Source organism: Cebidichthys violaceus, unplaced genomic scaffold (assembly GCF_023349555.1).
Source record: "Cebidichthys violaceus isolate CVI_PGR_0920_01 unplaced genomic scaffold, fCebVio1.0.p SCAF_56, whole genome shotgun sequence".
Lineage (NCBI taxonomy): Eukaryota > Metazoa > Chordata > Actinopteri > Perciformes > Stichaeidae > Cebidichthys > Cebidichthys violaceus.
In genome coordinates this window covers 312,382-334,268 of record NW_027176772.1, presented here as the reverse complement: position 1 = coordinate 334,268, position 21,887 = coordinate 312,382, and the positions used below count along the sequence as shown (strand labels likewise).

Below are 21,887 nucleotides of genomic sequence, written 5' to 3'. Positions count from 1 at the left end.
TTATATTTATCTCTGTGGAAGAGAAATCGAACGTTTGGTTGCTCGTCACAATCACAGCCTAATGCCTGTTTATGCAAATGTTGCATCATTTTCTTGTCCAGTTAGCACCAGTTGTAAGAATGTTATATTTTATAGGCTACATACTATACATAACAATAATATTACGTACGGCACATGAAATGCGGTCTTTCCCTGTTCTTTTTTTACGTATGAGTTTTAATCTCCTCGTTTACTAGATGTGTGTTATTTCTGCTATGTTTTCAATTTCATGCATGCTTCATGTTAATTGGCTTGCCAGTGTGTGTGTGTGTGTGTGTGTGTGTGTGTGTGTGGAAGGTAATGGCATGCATTCCTACGATCAGCCACTCTTTGCCCCTGTGAGGCCCAAGTCAATCAGGCGGCGTTGGTGCGTGGATGAATGTTTTTTTGGAAAAGCCTGAGATCACTCAGGAGAGGACCGGCTGGAGTCCAGAGAGGAGGATTACACTCCAGACAGAAGTGCTCGTCTGCTGCACAGCCTTCCATCACTTTCTTTTTACTCGTGCAAACAGATGCAAGAACCGGTATTATTATTATTCACACGTTTTCTTTCTTTAAAGCCACTCCAGCTTTGTGTACTTATATAGCAGGGCTGCTAATCTCTTACATGTTTGGTCTGAGAGGCGATGAGAGGATGTGTATTTTAACACAGCAGCCATTCTTTCTTCACAATGTATTGATTGAAAAAACAACAACACTGGACCTGCAGAAGGATCTGAAACCTTCCTCTCGAGAAAGACCCTCAGCTGGTGAAGGGTCGGCTCTTAGCATCTTAGCATCCAACACATGAACTGTGCCAACTGTGTTTGTGTGTGTGTGTGTGTGTGTGTGTGTGTGTCATATATCTGTTCCTGCCCTCTAGAGAGCGTCTCTGTCAGACCCAGGTCTGATTGACGGGGGGCTTTGCTCGACCTCCACCCGGCTGGTGAGATTGCCTCTGTGTGGCCTCTGGACGAAAGGCCGACGAGACGGGCTCAGCTAGCCGCTGGTGCTAACTCGACTGACGGAGACCCTCTCCGCCCAGTCACACCAGCAGGAGGACGTACACGATGAACAAATCAAATACGTCTTGAGGCAGAACACATGATGGTCAGTAAGAAGAGGAGGAGCTACAATCCCCAGAGTGACTGAGACAATTATGAAAGTGTGGATTCGTTACCCGGAACATGAAAATAAAGAGAGCAACGAGACACGAGTAAAAGAATACACGGGCAAATAGTGAAGGGAATACATTTGCATGGACATTATTTGAATTACACTAAAACCATTATTGCTAAAACTTTGTTCTTTGTGGGGAAATCCGGCGAAAACTGAGAAAGTAATTAATCAAATTCATCTCATCACTTTTACAAGTGAATGCCTTGGCCTCTTGCCATGTTCTGAAAATATTATCTTCGCACACTGACTAATTTACTGGTTAGCTGAGCACTAATGATTGAATGCCTGACTATGTTGCCTAAAGCAGTCAGCACTGGTGTGTGTGTGTGTGTGTGTGGGCGTGTGCACGTGTGTGTGTGTGTCTCTGTAGAACAAGGAGACCACATGACTCACGTCGAGTCCCCTTCTCCCGTCTCCGCGTCCGTCCCCGCGGGTTGACAAACACAAGCGTCACACACTGACAGCGCTAAACAGCGCTCCGGGGGACAACCCGGCGCTGGTTCTACAACATGGCCGGGGCAAAAAAAAAAAAAAATAGGCCGCTTGATGTTTGAGTTATGACTCTTTGGAGAGAAAAAAAAAAAATCATCGCGACGAGGATCAAGTTTCATCTCGCGAGTAAAAAAAAAAAAAAAAAAAGATTAATTCCGTGACAAATGACGGCAGAAAGCGGCTCAATTCGTCCCCGTTAAACGTCGGGATTGATCACGCGTTCAAAACCCGATTCGTCTCAATTTAGTGTAAACACAAATTGAATCAGATTAAGCATTGATCCTGAGCCTGGGGTGAAATTGTGTCATTCTTTTGTTAATTAGGATGAATTCACGTCTAACAGCATGTCAACTGAAGCACAAAGTATCCTGTGATTTTTTTCCCGTTGAATTGGTAAATGTTAGTGATGCAGCGTTTACTTCCTTATGAAGTCACTGGAGCAGAACTCAGGAAGTCCATCCGTTCATGAAGTATTCAGGGGAAGCGTTTAGACTCGGTCGTTACGCCGGTTTAATTCCTGCGTTCCAAACTATACACTCTAAATGTTATCTTTTAAGCAAAGTGCTAAACACACACTCCGTGGTTTTACTGCATGGTCCTGCCAGCTGTTATTTCAATTAATTAATTAATGAATGCCATATTGTCTGATGGTGAATGTCTTTCCTTTTGAGCTCCTTGCCACACGATTAAACAGCAGGAATTAACTGGGTCAACATGTCTCTCTCTCTCTCTCTCTCTCTCCCTCTCTCTACTTCCCACATTAACATGCACAGGCAGTGTGTCCAAGGCCGTCCCAGTGAACATCGCAATCCTTCGCTCCGACAGCTACGCATGTCCACAGATTATGTTGTCGTAGCAACGGAGGCAAGCTCCAACTCCTCGTCCGCCTACACCTCGGTCAGTGTTTCCTCTCTCTCTCTCTCTCTGTATCTCTCTCTCTTTGCCTCTCTCTCTCTCCCCCTCTCGTTGCCTCTCTCTCTCTCTCTCTCTCTCTCTCTCTGTATCTCTCTCTCGTTGCCTCTCTCTCTCTCTCCCCCTCTCGTTGCCTCTCTCTCTCTCTCTCTCTCCCCCTCTCGTTGCCTCTCTCTCTCTGTATCTCTCTCTCATTGCCTCTCTCTCTCTTTGCCTCTCTCTCTCCCCCTCTCGTTGCCTCTCTCTCTCTCTCTCTCTCTCTCTCTCTCTCTCTCTCTCTCGTTGCCTCTCTCTCTCTCATCCTGCCTCCCCCTTCCCCTCTGTCCACCATCACCGCTCTCTGAAATACAAAGCCAGAAGCAGACGTCTCGTGGACTTCAGTTGACGTTTGACCGGACTCCACACAACATGTACCGGTAGACTACAGACAGACTGAAGTGGGATCGCTCCTTCAGTGCATTCCCTTCAGAAACCAGCTGGCTCTCAACACAAACATGAATTCTTAAAAATGAGTTTTTCTTGTAGGGGATTAGAGAAACCTGTTTGGCACAGGTAGAGTACTGCTGTCCACTTGCTCCAACAAAACAAACTAAAGAGTCCAGATTAAACTGCTCTGCATCCGACTACACGGGTCTGTCCTTCAGTCACCGTGTCAACAAAGTGGATCGTACAGCAGCCAGTTAACTGTCCATGTAAACGCTGTAAGACGTTCACTCTGTCGCTGTAACTCTGTGAACACATCGGGCTTCATGCAAGAACCTCTGGTACCAACAGGTTCCTTCTGAAGTGGCTCGCAGGAGTCATTCATCAATTCTGTTACAAACAGCATTATAACGTGTTCACGTGCGTCGTTGCGTTCAACATTTTTTAAGTCTCACTTACATAACCTACAAACCGACCCCTCATCATCATCATCCTCACACTGTCCACACACACACACACACACACACACACACACACACACACACACGCGTGCGCGGATGTGTACTCGTACCCCGGAGGAGGCAAAACAGGCTCTTTGAAAAACAGGTCGGGTGGAAGTCCTGCGGTTAGATTTTGGGAAGAAGTTGTTCTGGGACTTAATTAGTAAAGGGCCTCACAATCGAACAGGCTAAGTGCCCATGAGCTCTGCTCTCAAATCTGGGCCAACTAAGGCTCACACACACACACACACACACACACACACACACACACACACACACACAAGCAAGATGGCAGTTACATACATTCTCACACACACACACATTGAACTGTAGAAAATCTTTCCATACAGTAAGGAGTATTTTAAGAGGGAGTAGATCCTATATATACACATATATATACACACACATACATACATATATATATACAGTATATCTAGTGTACCAACAGTAGAGAACTACAGGAATACTCTAAAGTACTGTATGTAGTTTCAAACTGTATGCTTAAAGTAAGCCTGTGTCTTTATACATAGATACGTACATATAGAATATTCTCTGTTGAATCCACCTTTCAGCCGTTGATCCAGATGTTCTCTTGTGTAATCTACCAACACCATGTACACTAGTTCCAGCACAGCTTCAGGATAGCATGGCATTAGCAACAGATGCGTGAAGCGTCTCTATCCAAGTGGATCAACTATGACTGTTTGAACATGTTGTAGAAAATGGGATCATGCTGGGTTTGAAAACTTCAAAATGAAGAGCCTTTTATTTGTGACTCTAGGTCACCATTGGAATCTATTGCAACTGTAACTCTCACACAAGATAGGTCAAGCTTTAAAAACAAACAGTGATTGAAGCTGAAAAGACCTTTCCCTCCATCCATCCAAACACTTTTTTTTCCACTTAATTGAAGTGTCTACTGTCAACACAACTATGCACATTGTGGATATATTTTATATCTCCTGTATATGCATGTTAGGATTGATAACATTGTATGTAATAGTTCAGCTATTCATTAGTATATATTTCCTCTTTATTGTAGAATTACACACACTCTTGTATTCACTAAGTAACTGGACAGACTTGAACAGGTGTAAGTGACCGAACCAGTGAAGTCAGCTCTTTCTTGAATGTCTTACATGTCAACCTGACACTCCTGTATGTTCCACCCCCCCCCCTACACTTTTGTGTAACAAGAGGGTATAAAGGTTTCACGGTTCCTTCAGAAAAGCTGAAGGAATTCAGCAGTGCAGCAAACTATGCTTTCCTTCCCATGATTCATGTCCAATAAAGAATTCTGCAAAAATTGATCTTCGACTCCAACCTCATCTGTGACCAGTCTTGTCAAAGAAAATCAACCACCACAACATCAAATATGCATGAGCAAACAAACACACGCCCCGATCAAACAACACGACACTCTGCTTTCCCCTTTCTCAAAAAGAACACATGGAAACAAGCACCTGTAGTGTGAGAACATACAGCAGTCAGGTGAATAATAAAGTTCCTGTTGTCCATTCATCTTTAAAGATGTTCCTCAAGCAGAATGAACCTATTCAAACAACATCCAGATCCAAAAGGGTCCAACGAAGTCAGAGCTTCTTAAGAAGAAGAAGAGCAGCAAGAAACAGAAAACATTCAAATATAGAAAGGAGAACTTTTCCTACTCGGATCAACAGAAGCAGCCGGTCCGTCACTTACTTGCAGTGCTTGTGAGGCCCACTGAGCGTCTCGATGACGAAGCATTCGCCCCCGTTCAGGCAGTAGGCCAGGTCCTTCTCGTGACACGGTTTGAAGTGCTCCGAGTGCAGCGGAGGGACAGTCGGAGACGCTGCAGGACAAACAGACGTAGTCACAATCAACCCGTAGAAAATACACACGTTTATTTGATTTTCATGAATTGTATTTGCTCTCCTACAATCAGGCTTCGTGACACCATTCATTCATCTCACTGTCTCTCATAGCTCCTTTTATTGTCTCTTTAATTCTGCAAATAAATCACGGCATCATGTGCAATTGCAGCAGGAGTCGGTGTTCCAGCTGAAGGCCGCCGACTCCACCCGAGGATCCGTACCGAGCGCGAGCCAACCGCTCCATGACATTAACGCACGTTGAGGATAAAACCCAAAACACGCCGTTGTTTGTTTTAGACCCTACAATGTCATGAAAAGATGGATGGAGGACGGGTAATAATCTGTTCGGCTTGTGATTAATGCTCTGTGGTCACAGCGGCGCCGTCGGAGAGCCTATAGCTTCTCCCGGCGATTCATCACGACGAGCGTCTTGACGGGGTTCTTCTCGCCGGACGCCTTAAATGGATGATCTTTATCGCTGGAATTAATAAGTGAAGCGCCAGTTGCTTAACAGAAGAAGAAAAAAATATGGAGAAGATGTTAAAAAACAGTTAAAGCGTGGCGCCGTGAATGACGTTCTGGGCGTCTTTTTTTTTTTTTTTTTTTGCCATCTCAGGCTCTCAATAGTGACTTCTGAAGAGGCCCGAGATGCAGTCGGTCCGGGCTTTAAGGCGGTCTGCACCACTGATGGTGTTCTTATTAACACCGGACCAGACTGCTGACGGCTTCCTTTTGTGCTTACAAATAAAAAAAATGAATCCGCTAAGGGCTCTCATTAGCCCATCCTCAGCTTTGTTTTTAAAGAAGCAGGATGAACAGCGATGATGAGCCAGAACTTTGTGCTCCAGCGATTAAAACACACCAGTTGTACTCACAGGACGCCGCTATTACCACTATAGTGTACTGATTGCCGTATCGGGTTGTCCTTTAATGGCGCGTGGAAGATACATCCAGATGAAGTGAAGATTTCTCAATCAAGACATAATGAGAGATTAATAATAAGTAGTGTTTTGGGGTGATGGGTGAGGAGAGGAGAGCTATTCGAGTATGTCCTCAGATCCCTTAATCAGCAGTATGAGGTGTGTGTGTGTATGTGTGTGTGTGTGTGTGTGTGTGTGTGTGTGTGGTTATGAGATGCTAGGTGCTTGATAGGGCTCTGGGGATCTTAAACAACCCTTGGTAATTGGCTGTTGGGGTTTTGGTTTCCATGTGAGAGGAAAGGTTAGGTCAGGACTTAAGTCAGCAGTGAGACCTGGTTTTATTAGACGAGCGTCTTAATCACAGCTATGGCTTGTAAAGAAGCAATTTAAACAATTATTCAGCAACTTTTGAGTAAATCCACACTTTCAATTCCAAATTCCTGCATTTAAAACCACGACTTTGCACTTCACCTGTGGAGCAAAGAGCTTTTTGGGCGTTTTTGTTTTGGTTTTGTTTTCTAAAATTGCCGCCGGGCTGATGACGGCAGAGAGACATCAGTCCCTCACAACGCTCTATAATATCAACGCGCTCAGCTGGGAGGAGAGTCGTCGTCGTCGTCGTTTGACAAATATCAGCAAAAATAATTGATGACAAAAGGCATTAAGAGCTGCATTAGCTGCACAGACGGGGGACGTCCTCATTAGACAGGCTCCTTCAGGAAACAGAAACTTGATGAATGCTTACTAACCATTAAAAAACACAGACGTTTTGTGGGCTCAACGAATGAAGGAATCACCTTTATTTAACAGGAAGCCATCGTCACGGCATGTCTTGATAAACCATAACCAAAAAATACGTTCAAATAATAATACGTGGGTGTGGTCTGTGCAGATGTTTCCACGTGCATTCTGGTGTCTGAATCCTTGTTGCTGCTTTCACAGAACAATAAATGTTTTAGAACCGTAAACCACGATCTCTGGCTAGTCTCAACCACGCTAAAGTTACCGTGAGCGGATGAATGAATCATTCAAAATGTCTGCTGTAAATCATCCAACAGCAACAGTTTTGGAGGTGGGAATTGAACATGTGATTTCAATTTGACTAGGATTAGTACGTCGTGTCGTATGCCGTAACTAACACCGTGCATGGGAATTACAAAGTCAGCATGAACACGGATTTACACGACAACACCACCAAAACCTCAAGTTAACCTTTTAAAAGCTTTACTTCGCTTTTTTTCCCCCACAAAGACAATGAGATTAAAGTCAATTTGAGGAATGCATTGTCTTCTTAAGAGCAGCTGCCAACTCGACAGAGAACAGGAGAACACTCATGGTGTAACAATAGCATGCGGTATGTCGTGACACGATCCGTCTGCCTCGCAGGGGCCGTTCTGCACACAGAGACGCACAAACAAAAAGGCCGCAATGACAAAGCTGCGTCTTTCTACGCGTTTGCTCTGCAGCACCGGGTGTTTTATTTTTATTTTTTTTTATTTTTTTCTGGAACACAAGAGGACGTCCCTTCACACACGATTTCACGCTTGGACCGGGGCTGTGCCGTTGTTTTTTTTTTGTTTTGTTTGCTAGTCCCGGCGAGAAGTGACAGAAGCGCCCGTTTTGTCGTCCTCTCGCTCCCTTTTTGTTTTCGGTTGACAGAGTTGTCACGGCGCACTGTAGCTTGTTTAGCTGAACACTCGTCACCCGTCAGCTCAGACGACGGCACGCGCTCAAAGACTCGTGTCATTTTTTAGAGGGAACGCCAAAACAGAAAAGAAAAAAGAGAACCCATCAGTCTGCCGAAAAACATCTCTGCGATTTTGAAAACACCGCTCGCAGAAAGTCAGACGTCAATCACGGCAGAAGAAAACAGTCCAATTTACTCCTCCCTGGCGCGAGGAGAGAGGGAGGGAGAGGATCAATACGCCACCGCTGGATAACACAACCCTCCGCTTCAATATCTGCTCTCCTGCTTTCATCTCCCTCGCTCTGCTTACTCGAGGAAAATGAGGAAGGAATAAAAGAATCTGCTGATGTTCACCTTCTGTGGCAAGGCGCCTGCTTGGTTGAAGCGGAGAAAGAAAAAAAAAGGAAGCAGCCATTTATGTAACAGGTAATAATTTGATAATTAAAAAAAAGAAAAAAAAAGAAAAGATGAATCGGAGCCCTTCTCTGAACTTCTTACGGCAACACTGACGTCCTCAGAAGACTTTCAAAGAGCTGAATATGCTAAGGAGAACAACACCGAGATGAATCCAATCACTAGTGGGTGCAGGTGATGCAGTATTCATGATTTAATTATTGTTCTTCCGCTTTGTGAATCCGGATCAGCGGGGGAATATATATATATATATATATATATATATATATATATATATATATATATATATATATATATATATATATATATACGGCTGAGTTTGAGCATTTACAAATTCAAATGTGGAAACCCGACGGTCTACCTCCTCGTCTCCTAGTATCCGTCTGAAGTATACATTTTATATACTACTGTTTGGATCACTTGGCAGGTGATTGGATGAATCATTTGTCAATCAAACTCTCATCACATAACGTCTTTGGTGTTCTTTGAGCTTCTTCTTATGAAGAAATACTCTCCATTCGTGATATAACCGATGCCGTTGTACCTTCCAGGCTAACCACTCGCCCCTCCTTGTCGTCTCACACACACACACACACACACACACACACACCTAAGCCACGCCCCTTAGCTGCCAATATAACAACAGCAGGATGCTGATTGGTCACCGGCCTTCTGGACACAAACGCGTTACTTGAAGCCAGACAAAAAATAGGATTTTTGCGTGACATGTGATACCGTGATATTTCGCAAGATCTCATGACATCGCGAGAATCCAGCTGGTGTGCGAAGTAAACACAAAGCTCTCCCTCTGTGTGTGTGTGTGTGTGTGTGTGTGTGTGTGTGTGTGTGTGTGTGTGTGTGTGTGTGTGTGTGTGAGAGAAACGGTTTCTGTACCTCTGATGTATCATTTCACTATGGGTTTATAATGAGTATATGAATTGTATTGTCATGACATTAACTGCAGTTTGGGTATCTGGCCAGGAAATACTTTATCAAGCATACTTTAAATTATTCCAAGAGAACAAAATATGTATGCTTGATTTGCAAATTTCCAGCTCCATTTCCCCAATTCTTTCTTCAAACAGAAGTGACTTATCGGTGTCATAATGTACAATGATTCTCTATAGTGTGCTTATGTCTTTCATTGTGTTATTTTCCATGTTGAATTGAGGCGTAAACCCAATTTCTCCCTCCTTTTTCCACAGAGAATCGGAATAAATGGATGTTTAGATTTTGCAGTCGGTCTGTTGAAACGTTCCAACATGTTGAGGACATAGCTTGAGCGGAACATTCTGCACATTGTTCCACGTGCAAACGGGAAGCTTTTCTTCTCGCTGGCATTGCAATCTGTTCTAAATTAATTGCACTTCAGCACATTGTGCACAATGTGCTGAAGTGCAATTCAAGTCACAGAGCAAACAATTACCCGCACAACGCTGATTAGGCAATAATCGATAACGCGGCGAACATGCTGCTGATAGATAGATGCTGAAGGCAGAAGCTACATTTATGGCTGAATGCATTTAGAACAATCTTAGAATATATCTATTATCAAATATGTCAAGTCCTCTCTCTCTCTCTCTCTCTCTCTCTCTCTCTCTCTCGGTCCCTTCTTCCCTTCCCTCCTCCCTCCTCACCCTACATTGCGTGTGAACCAATACACAGATGTTTTCGAGGGGGTTAAAGCGTGACAGTCCCGTCGGCGGTCTTGTAATGGCGTCCTTCACGGATGACATTCCCCCAGAGTGGCAGATCGACAGCCAGCCAGCCAGCCAGCCGGCCAGCCAGCCGGCCGGCCTGCTTAGCCAGCCAGGCAGCCATGCTAACTGACTGGCTTTGAGAGCAGGAATCAAAAAGGCACAGGGACCAGAGAATAAAAGGAGACCAGCAGGTAGGGGGACACGGTGCTTTCATGTGCAGAGAGCAGGCTTATTAGCTTGTATCGAGCGGTCGGTGTTTGAGATGTCAGTAGCGGTGTAGAGGGGAAGCGGTTCCCAAACGGAGAACAGGGATAACTGACTCTAAACGGGCACACAGTGTCAGTCAACAGTCCCCAAGCGTTCAGCTGGTGTTTTCACATTTCTCCTACGCGAGAATTTGGAAACTTTAAAAATCAGCCGAGACATAAAGCTGCGCTGCAGTGCATGCATGTAATGACACATTCATGGACTCTTAAATAGAATCAAAATGAACACGAACATCGATACACACAGTGGTAAAGTGGATGGAAAGATGTTGTGGTGTCATGAATTGGATACCTGAAGAGGCCTCCAGAGAGGTTGAGAACCAGGGCTTTGTTCTGACCAGTCAAGTCCATCCACACACACAACTTAGAGTTTATATTAGCCTTGTGGGGGCCTTCTCCTGCCTTTATCTTCTTTTATGTCTATGTCTACAGATGTTGTACATGTATTGTGAAGGGTACAACAGGAGGAGTCTTGTGTGTGCTTCCTTTGTCAAGGTAGAAAGGGAGCAATAAAGTTTAAACTACATTGAGAAGATCTCCGGCGTGTAAAGGGGTCCTTGCATTTCTAGAAATCTATTCATCCGAGTTTCCGTGCATCATAGGTAGACGCTGACCTCGCCTTACGGCATATTCTGTTAATGAACATTAGCAATCAGCTGTGGCAAATGGAGTAGAATGTTCCCTGTGATTAACTCACTGGTCGGCTGCTCTCTCTATCTCTCTATCTCTGAGACTGTCGCGGACACTTGATGGCGTTAATTGAGGGAGACAAATGATTTATATGAAGTTATTGGAAGTGAGACGTCTTCCTGACTCACCTGCGAAAGTACTAAAATGGTCCTAATGGAGTAAAAACATGGGAGCCAGCGGCGTGGGTACTGTAACTCCAGCGCAAGCGTAGTTCAGAACAATCAAGTGCAGAACCATCTAATTGCGGCGCTGTCTCTAGCAGTTGCAGCAGTCTGTGCCTGCGGTGTGATAATTGGAACCGTTGTAGCTGATATTTAGATTATGTTCACGCTCCACATTTAAGAACTGATTGGATAATTTATTTATTTAATGCCTGGGCTGCGGCGTAATTGGTAGCACACAGCGCCAAAACCATCAGATGGTGAACACTGGAGCCGTTCACCAACGAACCATCCGGAAGACGTTAGAAGCAAACAGAAACGCACACAGGAAGCCTCGGATTGGTTCTGCTCCCTCGGAAACAGATGTTTCATCCGAGGAATCGTTCTCGTCTCTTTCTCTCCAGAGATCATAAATGTGTTACTCAACATATACGCTATAGTTTATCCCTCCTACTGCAGCTCGTTCTGAGAACTAAGTTGAACATTTTAGCTCAATCGTGACGATTTGAAGTCACCTCTTCACTGACTTCCTCTCCAATCGACATACATAAATGTTCTAAAATGACTTTTTCCTGCACCGGTGTGTATATATATATATATATATATATATATATATATATATATATATATATATATATATATATATCGGACGAACACATCTCACACAGCCAGACCAACCTGACTCTGACCGTGTGAACCACTCTGCTGTGTAGACGTTAGCACTGCAGAGGAAATGCATTTGAATTTGGGAAACTCAACTTTGACTTCACTGCTGCCGCCGACATCACGCCGCATTAAAGAGAGTGCTGCTAGAAAACCCCAAACGCTCATACTTAATAATGATGCTTATTCCCGTTGCCGGTTTTGATCCGGTGCACCTGATCATGGTTACGGTGAGACCAGATGACACATTCGGTGTCTCTTAGACTTAAAAGTAATTGTAAATAACCATTGCGGATGATGCGAGAGAAGCTGCCGCCTCTTCATTCCAGAGGAGAATAAAGTCAGAACACCGGCGCCGCTTGTTTTCCGTACACGTCTGCTCGAGATGCTCATTATCGCTACAATGCGCCACTGTCCTATTTACCAGCTTCAGCACTCCAGAGAGGTAACAATTTTATCACATTTGCCGCTTGAATCGTTCCTGTGCTATAGACTGAACCCCGGCTACTGCAACTCCAGTGCTTCTGCTGTCTGTGCGGCTTATTCTGATGTGCTAAGAGCGTCACGTGACACGAAGCTCTGCAAAAGTGGCCGGGGTGCGTTGCCATTTGAAAAGTAAAGTGAATCTGAATGTGAAATAAAAAAAAGGGGCATTATACCAACTGTGCACAATCTCATACCTGTCTCACTGCCTCTATTGTCAAAGGAAGCTAGACATGGAATACACGTTCAACAAATCCTTCAGTGGAGAGAATTCCGGATTTTAAAAAATGTAAAATCCAAAAGTTTGATGCACAATGAATGAGGCCAGAAGCAAACACAGACCCTCACACTATACATGTGTATCACGGTATTTTGTAAGATTATACCAGTTTCACGGTATTTTTTTCTGAGTTAACACATTAATTAATTAACGCCGACAATTATTTTATCGAGCGTTTAATTATTAAGCGGACATTTTTTAACACAAGAACCGGCCGGCCAGCGAGCGGTTAACAGCTGTTAGTGTGGGCGTGTCTTCCGTCTCTTCCTGCGTCCTTCACCTTCATTCCCCTGGGTCCTAAGCCCCTCCATGTACAGCTTCTTATCGCCCACTATGTACCAACGTACATTTATAACAAATACCACACATAGTACACTCTAATCATGCACTACAGGTCTCAGTTAGGTCTGAAGTCTCAGATGGATCCTCCATGGGGGAGTAACCTCAGTAGGGGTTCTAAGAACACACACACACACACTCACACACACACCACAGTCTTTGTGTATCATGGAGAATAGTGTGGGATGTAAACTGATGTTCTCTTGGCTCTGAATACATTTCAAACACATGTACTCGAATCAAACATAAGACTGTAAAATTCACGAGAGGGAAGCACTTAGTCGGGACTCACCCGAGTTTGCCAAACAGTTCTAGGACAGTCGTATCTCCTTCCCTTACATGGAGGACGACGCTGCGTTTCCTCAGCGAGCAGAGATAGGAAAGCAAAACCCTTGAAGCTCCTTTTCATAGCATTTAAAGAATTCTCCAAGCCTTTATCATGGCTGCCAGTTAGATACTTCTGGGTCAGTTCACTTAGTTCGGAGCCTCCCTAATCAAAAAAGACTCTCCGAACACACACCCTAGGCATGCTCGGCAAACAATCCCTCAGTAAATGAAAGGTCAAAACACACACACACACACACACACACACACACACTCCTTCAGTGCTGGTCCATCTGTTCTCCATCCCGTTCGCCCATCTTTTCCTTTATCCCCCCCCCCCCACACACACACACACACACACACACACTTACTGCTCCAGTATCTTTTCATGTCTCTGCCAGTCTGCAGCCCACCATTGCACCAGCAGGGTCACTAGCAATTTCCTTTTTTTTGAAAGCGAGGGCACCGCTTCATTCATTCTCAAGAGAACAAAGAACCGAAACAGACGTGTGCTTAGAGCTATAGGTGCATCACCACATGCATTTGCGGCTAGCTTATACATCTACTGTACACATCTCAAAAGGCAGTGGAATCCATCCCTTGATAACGTAGTATAATAGGGTAAACACAGCTCGTATTTTGAAATCCAAAATGGAATCTTTTCAAGGACCTTTTGCACAGGTATTAACTTGTGTTACAATGTGAATTAAATCAGAGAAGCTCGGATTACGACACACAGAAAGGGTGTTGGGCAGCAAACAGTTTGATGCTGTTAAGGCTCTGAATATTGAATTCAGCACATTGAACCGTTATCCTGTAATAGTCATTAAAAGTTACACACAGCGGCCTGCCTTAGATCCCTGTACTAGTATTAAAAATACCATACATACCTTCTACGCAAGATATATTGTTAACTGCATGCATGTTGCATGGGTGAGATACGAGCCTTTGAGTGCGCTTCTCCCTCCTGATGCAGCTTCTTAAATATCATGCGCAAGAAGCCACGTCTCAATAAGTCCTACATGGAAGGCGTTTAATAAGGCAGACAAAAGGAGGGCACTCGTTGACATGAAGCCTCTAACCCCATCACATCGAAATGCCAAAGCCCAACCCTCGACCTAACCCTAATCTCATTAACCCAAGTCTTAACCTTCAAACTGTCCTTTGAAGTAATGACACACACACACACACACACACACACACACACACACACACACACACACACACACACCTATGACTGCCATTCGTCCCATTTCTTAAATGTCTCATTTCCCACAGCCTCACTCTGTATTTTGAAGCAGGGTTGTAGCTGCGGCGTCAGACACAGGGTGGCTGTGATGAGGGTATTATTATTACACCGCATGATCCAATAAAGATGACAGCACACCTCTCTCTCTCTCTCTCTCTCTCTCTCTCTCTCTCTCTCTCTCTCTCTCTCTCTCTCTCTCTCTCTCTCTCTCTCTCCCCCCCATACACACCCACTTCTATACAGCTGTCCAATAAATATCCACCAAATCTCCTCCACAGACAGCAAGGTACCGGTCTTTGATGTGCTGTCTTTAAGAATAAAAAAATCACTTTGAATACCTCTATTTCAGATTAATATATGAATTATTATAATTATCGTGACTATGTAGAGACTCAGCAAGCGCAGCCTGACTATAGAGAAGGGTCGGCATAGACAGAGAGACTGCTCGCAGTGTAGCAGACAATAGGTTTGTAGGTAATTGAATGATTACATTTGGTTATAATAACACGGTTGCTATTCATGTCATGAATCATTTCTCTTAAAATGAAAGCTCTCAGAACAACTGATACTGGAACACAGTCTCACTGTGGCTCATGAAATAGTCAGGGAATGAAATCTCATGCCGGGTAACAGAACTTCTCATGTTTCTTGTCGCTCGTCAGTCAGGACGACATCACGCTACGAAACTAAAGTTTGGTTTAGGAAAAGCACTGCGGTTGGGTTTAAGATAACTACCTGCAGTGAGGTTTAGGCAACTAACACGCTTAGTAAGTTTAAGGAAAGCTTCACTTCACAACAACTCAGTGTGGAACACCTTCCTCTTGGTCCTGTGTTTGAGACTAGTTCACAAACTGCCATGAGACTGGGATGGAACCTGATGCAAGAGCTACATACTAAACTCCACTGTCCTATTATTAATACACACACACGCGTTCCTACATTACTAACAGAGGACTAAGGCCCTACACCAACCAAGTGTGGACCTCTGTTTCTGGTGGGAAAAAAACTAAATGGAATAGAAAATGTACTTTTGAGGTCTTTTCCCATAATAGTACTGCAAATGTGCTTTTTAATTATTTCTTAAATGGCCAAGAGGGGACATGCATCCACAAAACACACACACACACACACACACACACACACACACACACACACACACACACACACACTCCACAGCCTCTCAAAAACACACACAGGGCAAGGATTAATTATTCATTTACTTATATTTTCTTGATTTTACGAATCATACCTTGCCGTTTGTCTTGAGTGTCTCATTACTACTTAAAGCTTTAGCAATAATATTGTCCTTGTTGCATTCGTGCCAACGAAGCACATTGAATTGAATTATTGAATTGCAACAGTCTGAAGAGCGAAGCGGACTAACAGGGAGGCATGCAGGCCTGTCCACTTTTAGAAACTCTGTATTCAGATAGACAGCGTTTCCAACGGTCAATAGAGCAAGGGGGGGGGGGGTCTAAGAGGGAGAAGCACAGAGGGTGGTGGGGTCGGTGAAGGTAAAGGGAAGAAGATGAGGAAGATCATGAATGATCCCCTCTGTTGGGTAAAAGTACAGCAGCTGTCCAATTCAATCAAATGCTGGTGTGTGTGTGTGTGTGTGTGTGTGTGCCTGCATGTGTACGTTCTCTCACATTTGTATGTGTGCGTATGCCTGTGGGTATCTGTGTGTGTGTGTGTGTGTGTGCATGCATTTCAATCTGTCTGTGTGGACTCAGGGGTGTTGCACGGAGGCAGCAGAGTTAAGCAATGTCAGCCACTGCATTGCAGATATTTGGCCCGGCGCGGCACGGCACGGCACGGATAGATATGTGTGTGTGTGTGTGTGTGTGTGTGTGTGTGTGTGTGTGTGTGAACAGGCCTCCATGCTCCGGCTGTACGGCCGAAGAAAAGCAAAATGTCAGCGTGTCAAGATAACTCCGCGGTCCACAACGAGCTAATCGTTAAAATCTGATACTACCCTTCTCTTCCTCCTCCTCCTCCCTTTTCTCTCTCTCTCTCTCACACACGGCAGTGGCTCGTTTTAAGCACACCTGCACGGTGCAGATAGGCACCGCTACCACCGCTAATCTGTCAGCCCGGCCCGGCCCGGCCCATAAAGTCCCCCCCCTCCCCACCCACCCACCGTCCTTTCTGTTCTCGGATCGCATTCGCAGGCGCACCTACCGAGTTCTCCAAATAAACAGCGCTAAGTATCGGGGCCTGGTCCCGTCCCCTGGCCATCTGGCTCCGTAGTGCCGGGATTCATTACTCTCCAGGTGATAGCTCCAGCTCGCTCTCTCTGGATTGGCTTTGTATCCCTGCAGGCTCCATTCTGACGCTGGAGATTAGAATCACACACTGGCTGCTAATGTCAATGTGAGTGCTGCATCCTCTGCTGCTGCTCATACTAATATTCTAGATCCTGCTGGTGTTAGGACTACCAGAAGTAGAAGTAGAAGGACTACTTCTAAGAACTCAAAAATAATGGTTTTATCTGCTTTTACGTCATCATTTCTGACTTCACAATTATAGCTTTTTATACCGCATCAGTTGAGATGACTCACTCATTTGCGTTCTGCAGTTAAACTCGCACACGGTTTCCTATGCAAGTGTTTGTTACAGCAGGATGGGTCTAGTCGGTGTTGGGAGGCAGAAAGGCCCCACACGGGATTGGATCATTGAGATTGTATTCAGGTCAAGTGACTCTCGACGGACTTGACTCTGCAGATGGAGGCACTTCTAAAATCACACAGCATTGTGTTGTACCTCTCTGTGCATTGCAACCGTGCACGCTACCTACAGTCCTCAGACTTATTTCTAAAAATGCACATGTTAGAATGTTGGCTTCAGGTAAAGAAACCAACGAGGGAAGGTTAGCGTCGATCTACACAGAGACTCGTTTGGCTGCAGCTGATTGAAGCTCCCTCCTTTAAAAACGGCGTGAGGTATAATTACAGCAGCGATGCTTCTGGACAGACTTCGCTCTTTTCGGTCGGTTAAAAAGGAGCCGTTTTTAGAGTTTCACATTAAGCTGTCATAAACAGCACTGCTACTGTAACAATGTGGGCAGCGAGGTGGCAGACTCATTACATTCACTCCACTTAAAACACAGGACTTAGATCAGGGAGAACAATCTGAATCAGAACCCCGTTTCTTTTGCCAAGTAGGTTTTCACATCCAAGGAATTCGCTTTGGTGTTTAGCTGCATGAACATGAAAAAAAGTCTATATATATAGACTTTTAACTTATGCTCATGAGCTGCTTGGTTCAAGCAACAGTCCCTGTAAATATATAACAAATCAAATGATCACATCTACAGTTTTCTAACATTTCATGTTGTTCACTTCAAGTTGTTAACATATGTATGACAATAATACATTAAATCAGCGGTTCACGCTTGTACAGGTAGTTAAACGGAACACAAAGCGCAGTTACACCCGGACAGTGAGTCAGCATGGGAGGCAGGCTCGCTGTTGGAGGCTTGCAGCCACTTCCCACTAATTTGTTTGCGACGGCACTTAACGTGGCGGACGCGTGCGGAAGCGGAAGCGGGTACGGAGACGGAAAAAAGCCCCGACAGTAAAGCTGCGTCGTGCATTTTTTTGCTAAGTTGTCTCCAACGTTTAAGATACGCTCATCCACAGTAATAACGTGGGGACTTATTGGATACCGCTGTAATTATCCCCGTTTGTTCTCGCTGCTCTCCCGCGGTCCCTGCCATCTCCTCCCATGTCAACCGAGCACTTAATAGCTCCGCTCTGCCCTCTTCCATGGACATCTTACAGCATCTTACTGTAATAAATCACATGCCACGTTCTCTTGGGACACAAAGCAAAAAAAAATAAATAAAAAATATGACTAAATTTAATCCCAAAACCGGTAGCGATGTATAATTCCAGCACTCTATCACGATGCTTTCTACCAGCTCAGTTACATTATAGCAATAACTCTCCATCATGTCATCCGGCAGCATGAGACGCCGTGCATGTACCTATAATAAGACTATATATATGCTGGCACGGTCCCTACCTCTGTTGCATCTGGCAGCTTAATCTCAATAATGTTTACATTTATTTAGTGAACCCTTTACGGCGCGCAGCCACACTTCACAGTCTTTGGCCGTGGCACCGGGCGGTAAAATACTTAGTTTACGGCCAATGTCGGCAAACAACCGCCCCCGTCACTCACGCATCTGCTGTCGTCTCCGTTTGTCAGTTTAAACGCCGCTGTAGTTAAAACACTATTCATATAGTTTGATGTCTCTTCCGGCACATGCCCATACTAATGTCTCTTGGTAATGCCTGTGATTTATGAACAGATCAAACGGTGCATTTCTGGGATTACAGAAAGAGCTTTTCTGTTTATTAAAAAGTGCTTTATGAACACATGTGACCTCAATTGTGCTTCCACAGCAAGATCTATTCCTGCCCCACTTTCAAATTCCTCCATTAATCAATTTCTGAAAGCCAATAACATAGTTGTAGTCTTGGGAAAAAATGACAAAGAGACCTACAATATGATTCTAAAACCTGGTTGGACGTTCACTTGACACGTACGTGGAGATTTGATATGATCTTAAATCAAGTTGTGCTTTAGGACCAACAGTACTGGAACTGCTTATTTGATTTTAATGGGACATTCTAATATAGTTGACAGAATGAATTGGTTATTGCCGCCAAAGTGGACTCCGCGAGGATTTACAGAAAATCCACTTATTGATCTTCTGATGAAGCCTGTGCATGTGTGCAGCTCATGGGCTGTGGGTGTAAACATAGTGCAAAGCGTGGACTGAAGAGGACGTAGTTATGATGTCACCCGTTTGTGAATTACAGTTTTTCAGCCTTGAGTTTGACATCTTGTTGTTTTTTGGAGCTAACAATTCATTTTTCATAAACACGCTGTCAATCACCGTGTAGCCCCGCCCCTAAAGCATCCCCTGCTTTATGGTCTGTTTGACTCTAAATGGAGCATAATGTACTAAATGAACATCATGCTGTATTGAAGAAGACTGTAAACTAGAGATTGAGACCATAAACTCATGTTTACAATGTTTACTGAGGGAATAAATCAAGAGTCATTTTAGACTAGACTTCTATACAACCAGAGGAGTCGCCCCCTGATGGACACTAGGGAGAATGCAATTCATAGGCACTAAAAAAACTAAACAAAAACCCCCCCAGTACATCCAGTGTCATGTCACTGTAAATCCATGTCCTTATGAGCTCCCTTTGAGTAAACCCCTTCATCTGTAAATTGTTGCAGTGGAGCTGCAGCCAAACAATTGAGAACCGGGTTGACCCTGATGGGCGGCTGGAGGCCGAGTCTCTCTGATGCTGAAAAGAAACCGCTTCGCTCAGCAAACATTTTCCATTAAAGTCGTCGAGATTCTCCTCTTTCAACGACCGCTGTAGCTGTTCACCGTTTGAACGGACTTCTTATCTGCCTTTCACACGAGTATCCCCGGTTTATTTCGAAGACGCGCAACTTCTGTTGTGCGTTTGACTTGTACTTCCAACGGGCATGTCTCTGGGGATGCAGACATGGGCGTTTCCCCTTTCTCCGTTTAGTGCAAGAGCAAGCATCATTTTGAGTTTGCCAATTTCTTCCGATGGTCCTCCAGTTTGTCCTGTTTCTCAGGCTCATTACGCAAACCTGTGAGCAAAGTTACCGCTCTAAACTTTTCCTTTACCGTCGCATAATCTCCTGTATTGAAGTAAATTAAATGCGATCTGTAATTCACAAAACAGCAAGACACTGATCTGTGGACGCTGTGCCACATGTTTACCCACAAACACACAGAACGATCAGTTCGACAGCAGCCCCCCCCGCCGCCGTGCTTACATGGAATTCTTAATTATCGAGCTCGCTATTACTTTTGGGACGGAGAGATTTGACTGCTTGCCTGGCAACAATTAACCCTCTCTCCAAGACGTCCTGCAGTGAATGTGCCGTTTGAAATTAACTGAAGAATCCCGTCTCCTCAGTGTGCGGAGAGAGTCTTTAATATGTCCTGTAATCAGTTCATGAAATTGCATTAGTGGCTCATGTTGCGCTGTGGAGCACGGAGCGCATTCGAGTGGGCACGTGTGCAACAACAGTAGCGGTGCGCCGGGCTCCCTATCCACTGATCTGCATGTGATTTACGCTCCCCACCCTGTAAAACGGTGACGCACCGAGTCAGGAACCGTTAGACTGTTTAAATGACTTAAAATCGGAGCGTTTATGCACCAGATTACAAGGATGCACACCCTCACTAGTGAGTCATAGCTGTGGTTTTATTATCATTTTATTTTAGGCAGAAGAACAAGCATGGCTGACCTTGAAGTTGATTTAGCAGATCTGGCTCTGTGAACGGCAGCAAGGTGCGACAATGTCTTCACCAACTAGTCCCCGACTCTCGTTTGTCTGCCGTCTGCCGACACGGAGTCCGGAGACCGCATGTTAGTCAAACCTTTAACAGGGTCAGAGGAGTAATCAGACTGAAGTGAAGGCACCTGAACACATTGATTAGTCCAGCTTTGGTTTGAGCTGTGGATGGAGAGGTTTTGGGTAGTGTTTGACTTGATGTCAAACATCTGCGTGACTATCAGCTGACTGAACTTTAGCCAGGAGTGCTAACACACTTGACATTTTCAGGTCACAGAGAGTGCTGCAGCAGAGTGTTGATTTAGTTTGATGTGTAATGAACGACGCTCAGAGTGAAGATACAACCTGAGGTGAGGACAGAGCTGGACGAAAACTAATATAGCAACTCGGATACCTTTTTAAAGTACGTAACTTAAGTATTTCATTTTGTATACTGTTACTTTGATATATACAGAAAACTGAATTACATTTAGCTTTTTTTAAATTTGTTTTTCACTTTGATTATTTGAACGTCACATATGATCACTTTGTGTGTATATAATCATATGGTTTATGTGCATTTTACTGGAGTCAAATTTAACTTCCCATAAATAAAAAGGTGACCAAAACATCCATTTATCACGAAAGAAACACTCCCAGTATGCTCGTTCCTAAAAAAAACAAACAATTCATGCTTTTATTTCAATGACATTACTGCAATGTCTTACGCAACCGAGTGAAACATGTTTTAACTTATTCACAACTGTGCTGCAACACTTTTAACCAACGAGAGAGAGAGAGAGAGAGAGAGAGAGAGAGAGAGAGAGAGAGAGAGAGAGAGCATGTGTTTATTCACCCCAGTATCATTTAGGACAGATCGTTTTGTTCATACATGACCAGGAAGCATGACCAGCACCCCCCCCCCCCCCCCCCCCCCCCCCCCCCCCGTGTTAACAGCTAACACTGAGTTAACGCCGACGTTCCCACGGGAC

General features: G+C 44.4%; 1 protein-coding gene across 2 annotated transcripts in view; it reads right to left on the bottom strand.

Moving 5' to 3' along the window:
- The window catches only part of LOC137888608 (pro-neuregulin-3, membrane-bound isoform), a 210,368-nt gene that overhangs the window by 104,386 nt on the left and 84,095 nt on the right, over positions 1 to 21,887 (bottom strand). For both annotated transcript variants that reach the window (XM_068732023.1, XM_068732024.1), the window contains exon 2: positions 5,226 to 5,355. In XM_068732023.1, coding sequence (XP_068588124.1) covers positions 5,226 to 5,355 — 130 coding nt within the window. The remainder of the gene's footprint in view (positions 1 to 5,225; positions 5,356 to 21,887) is intronic.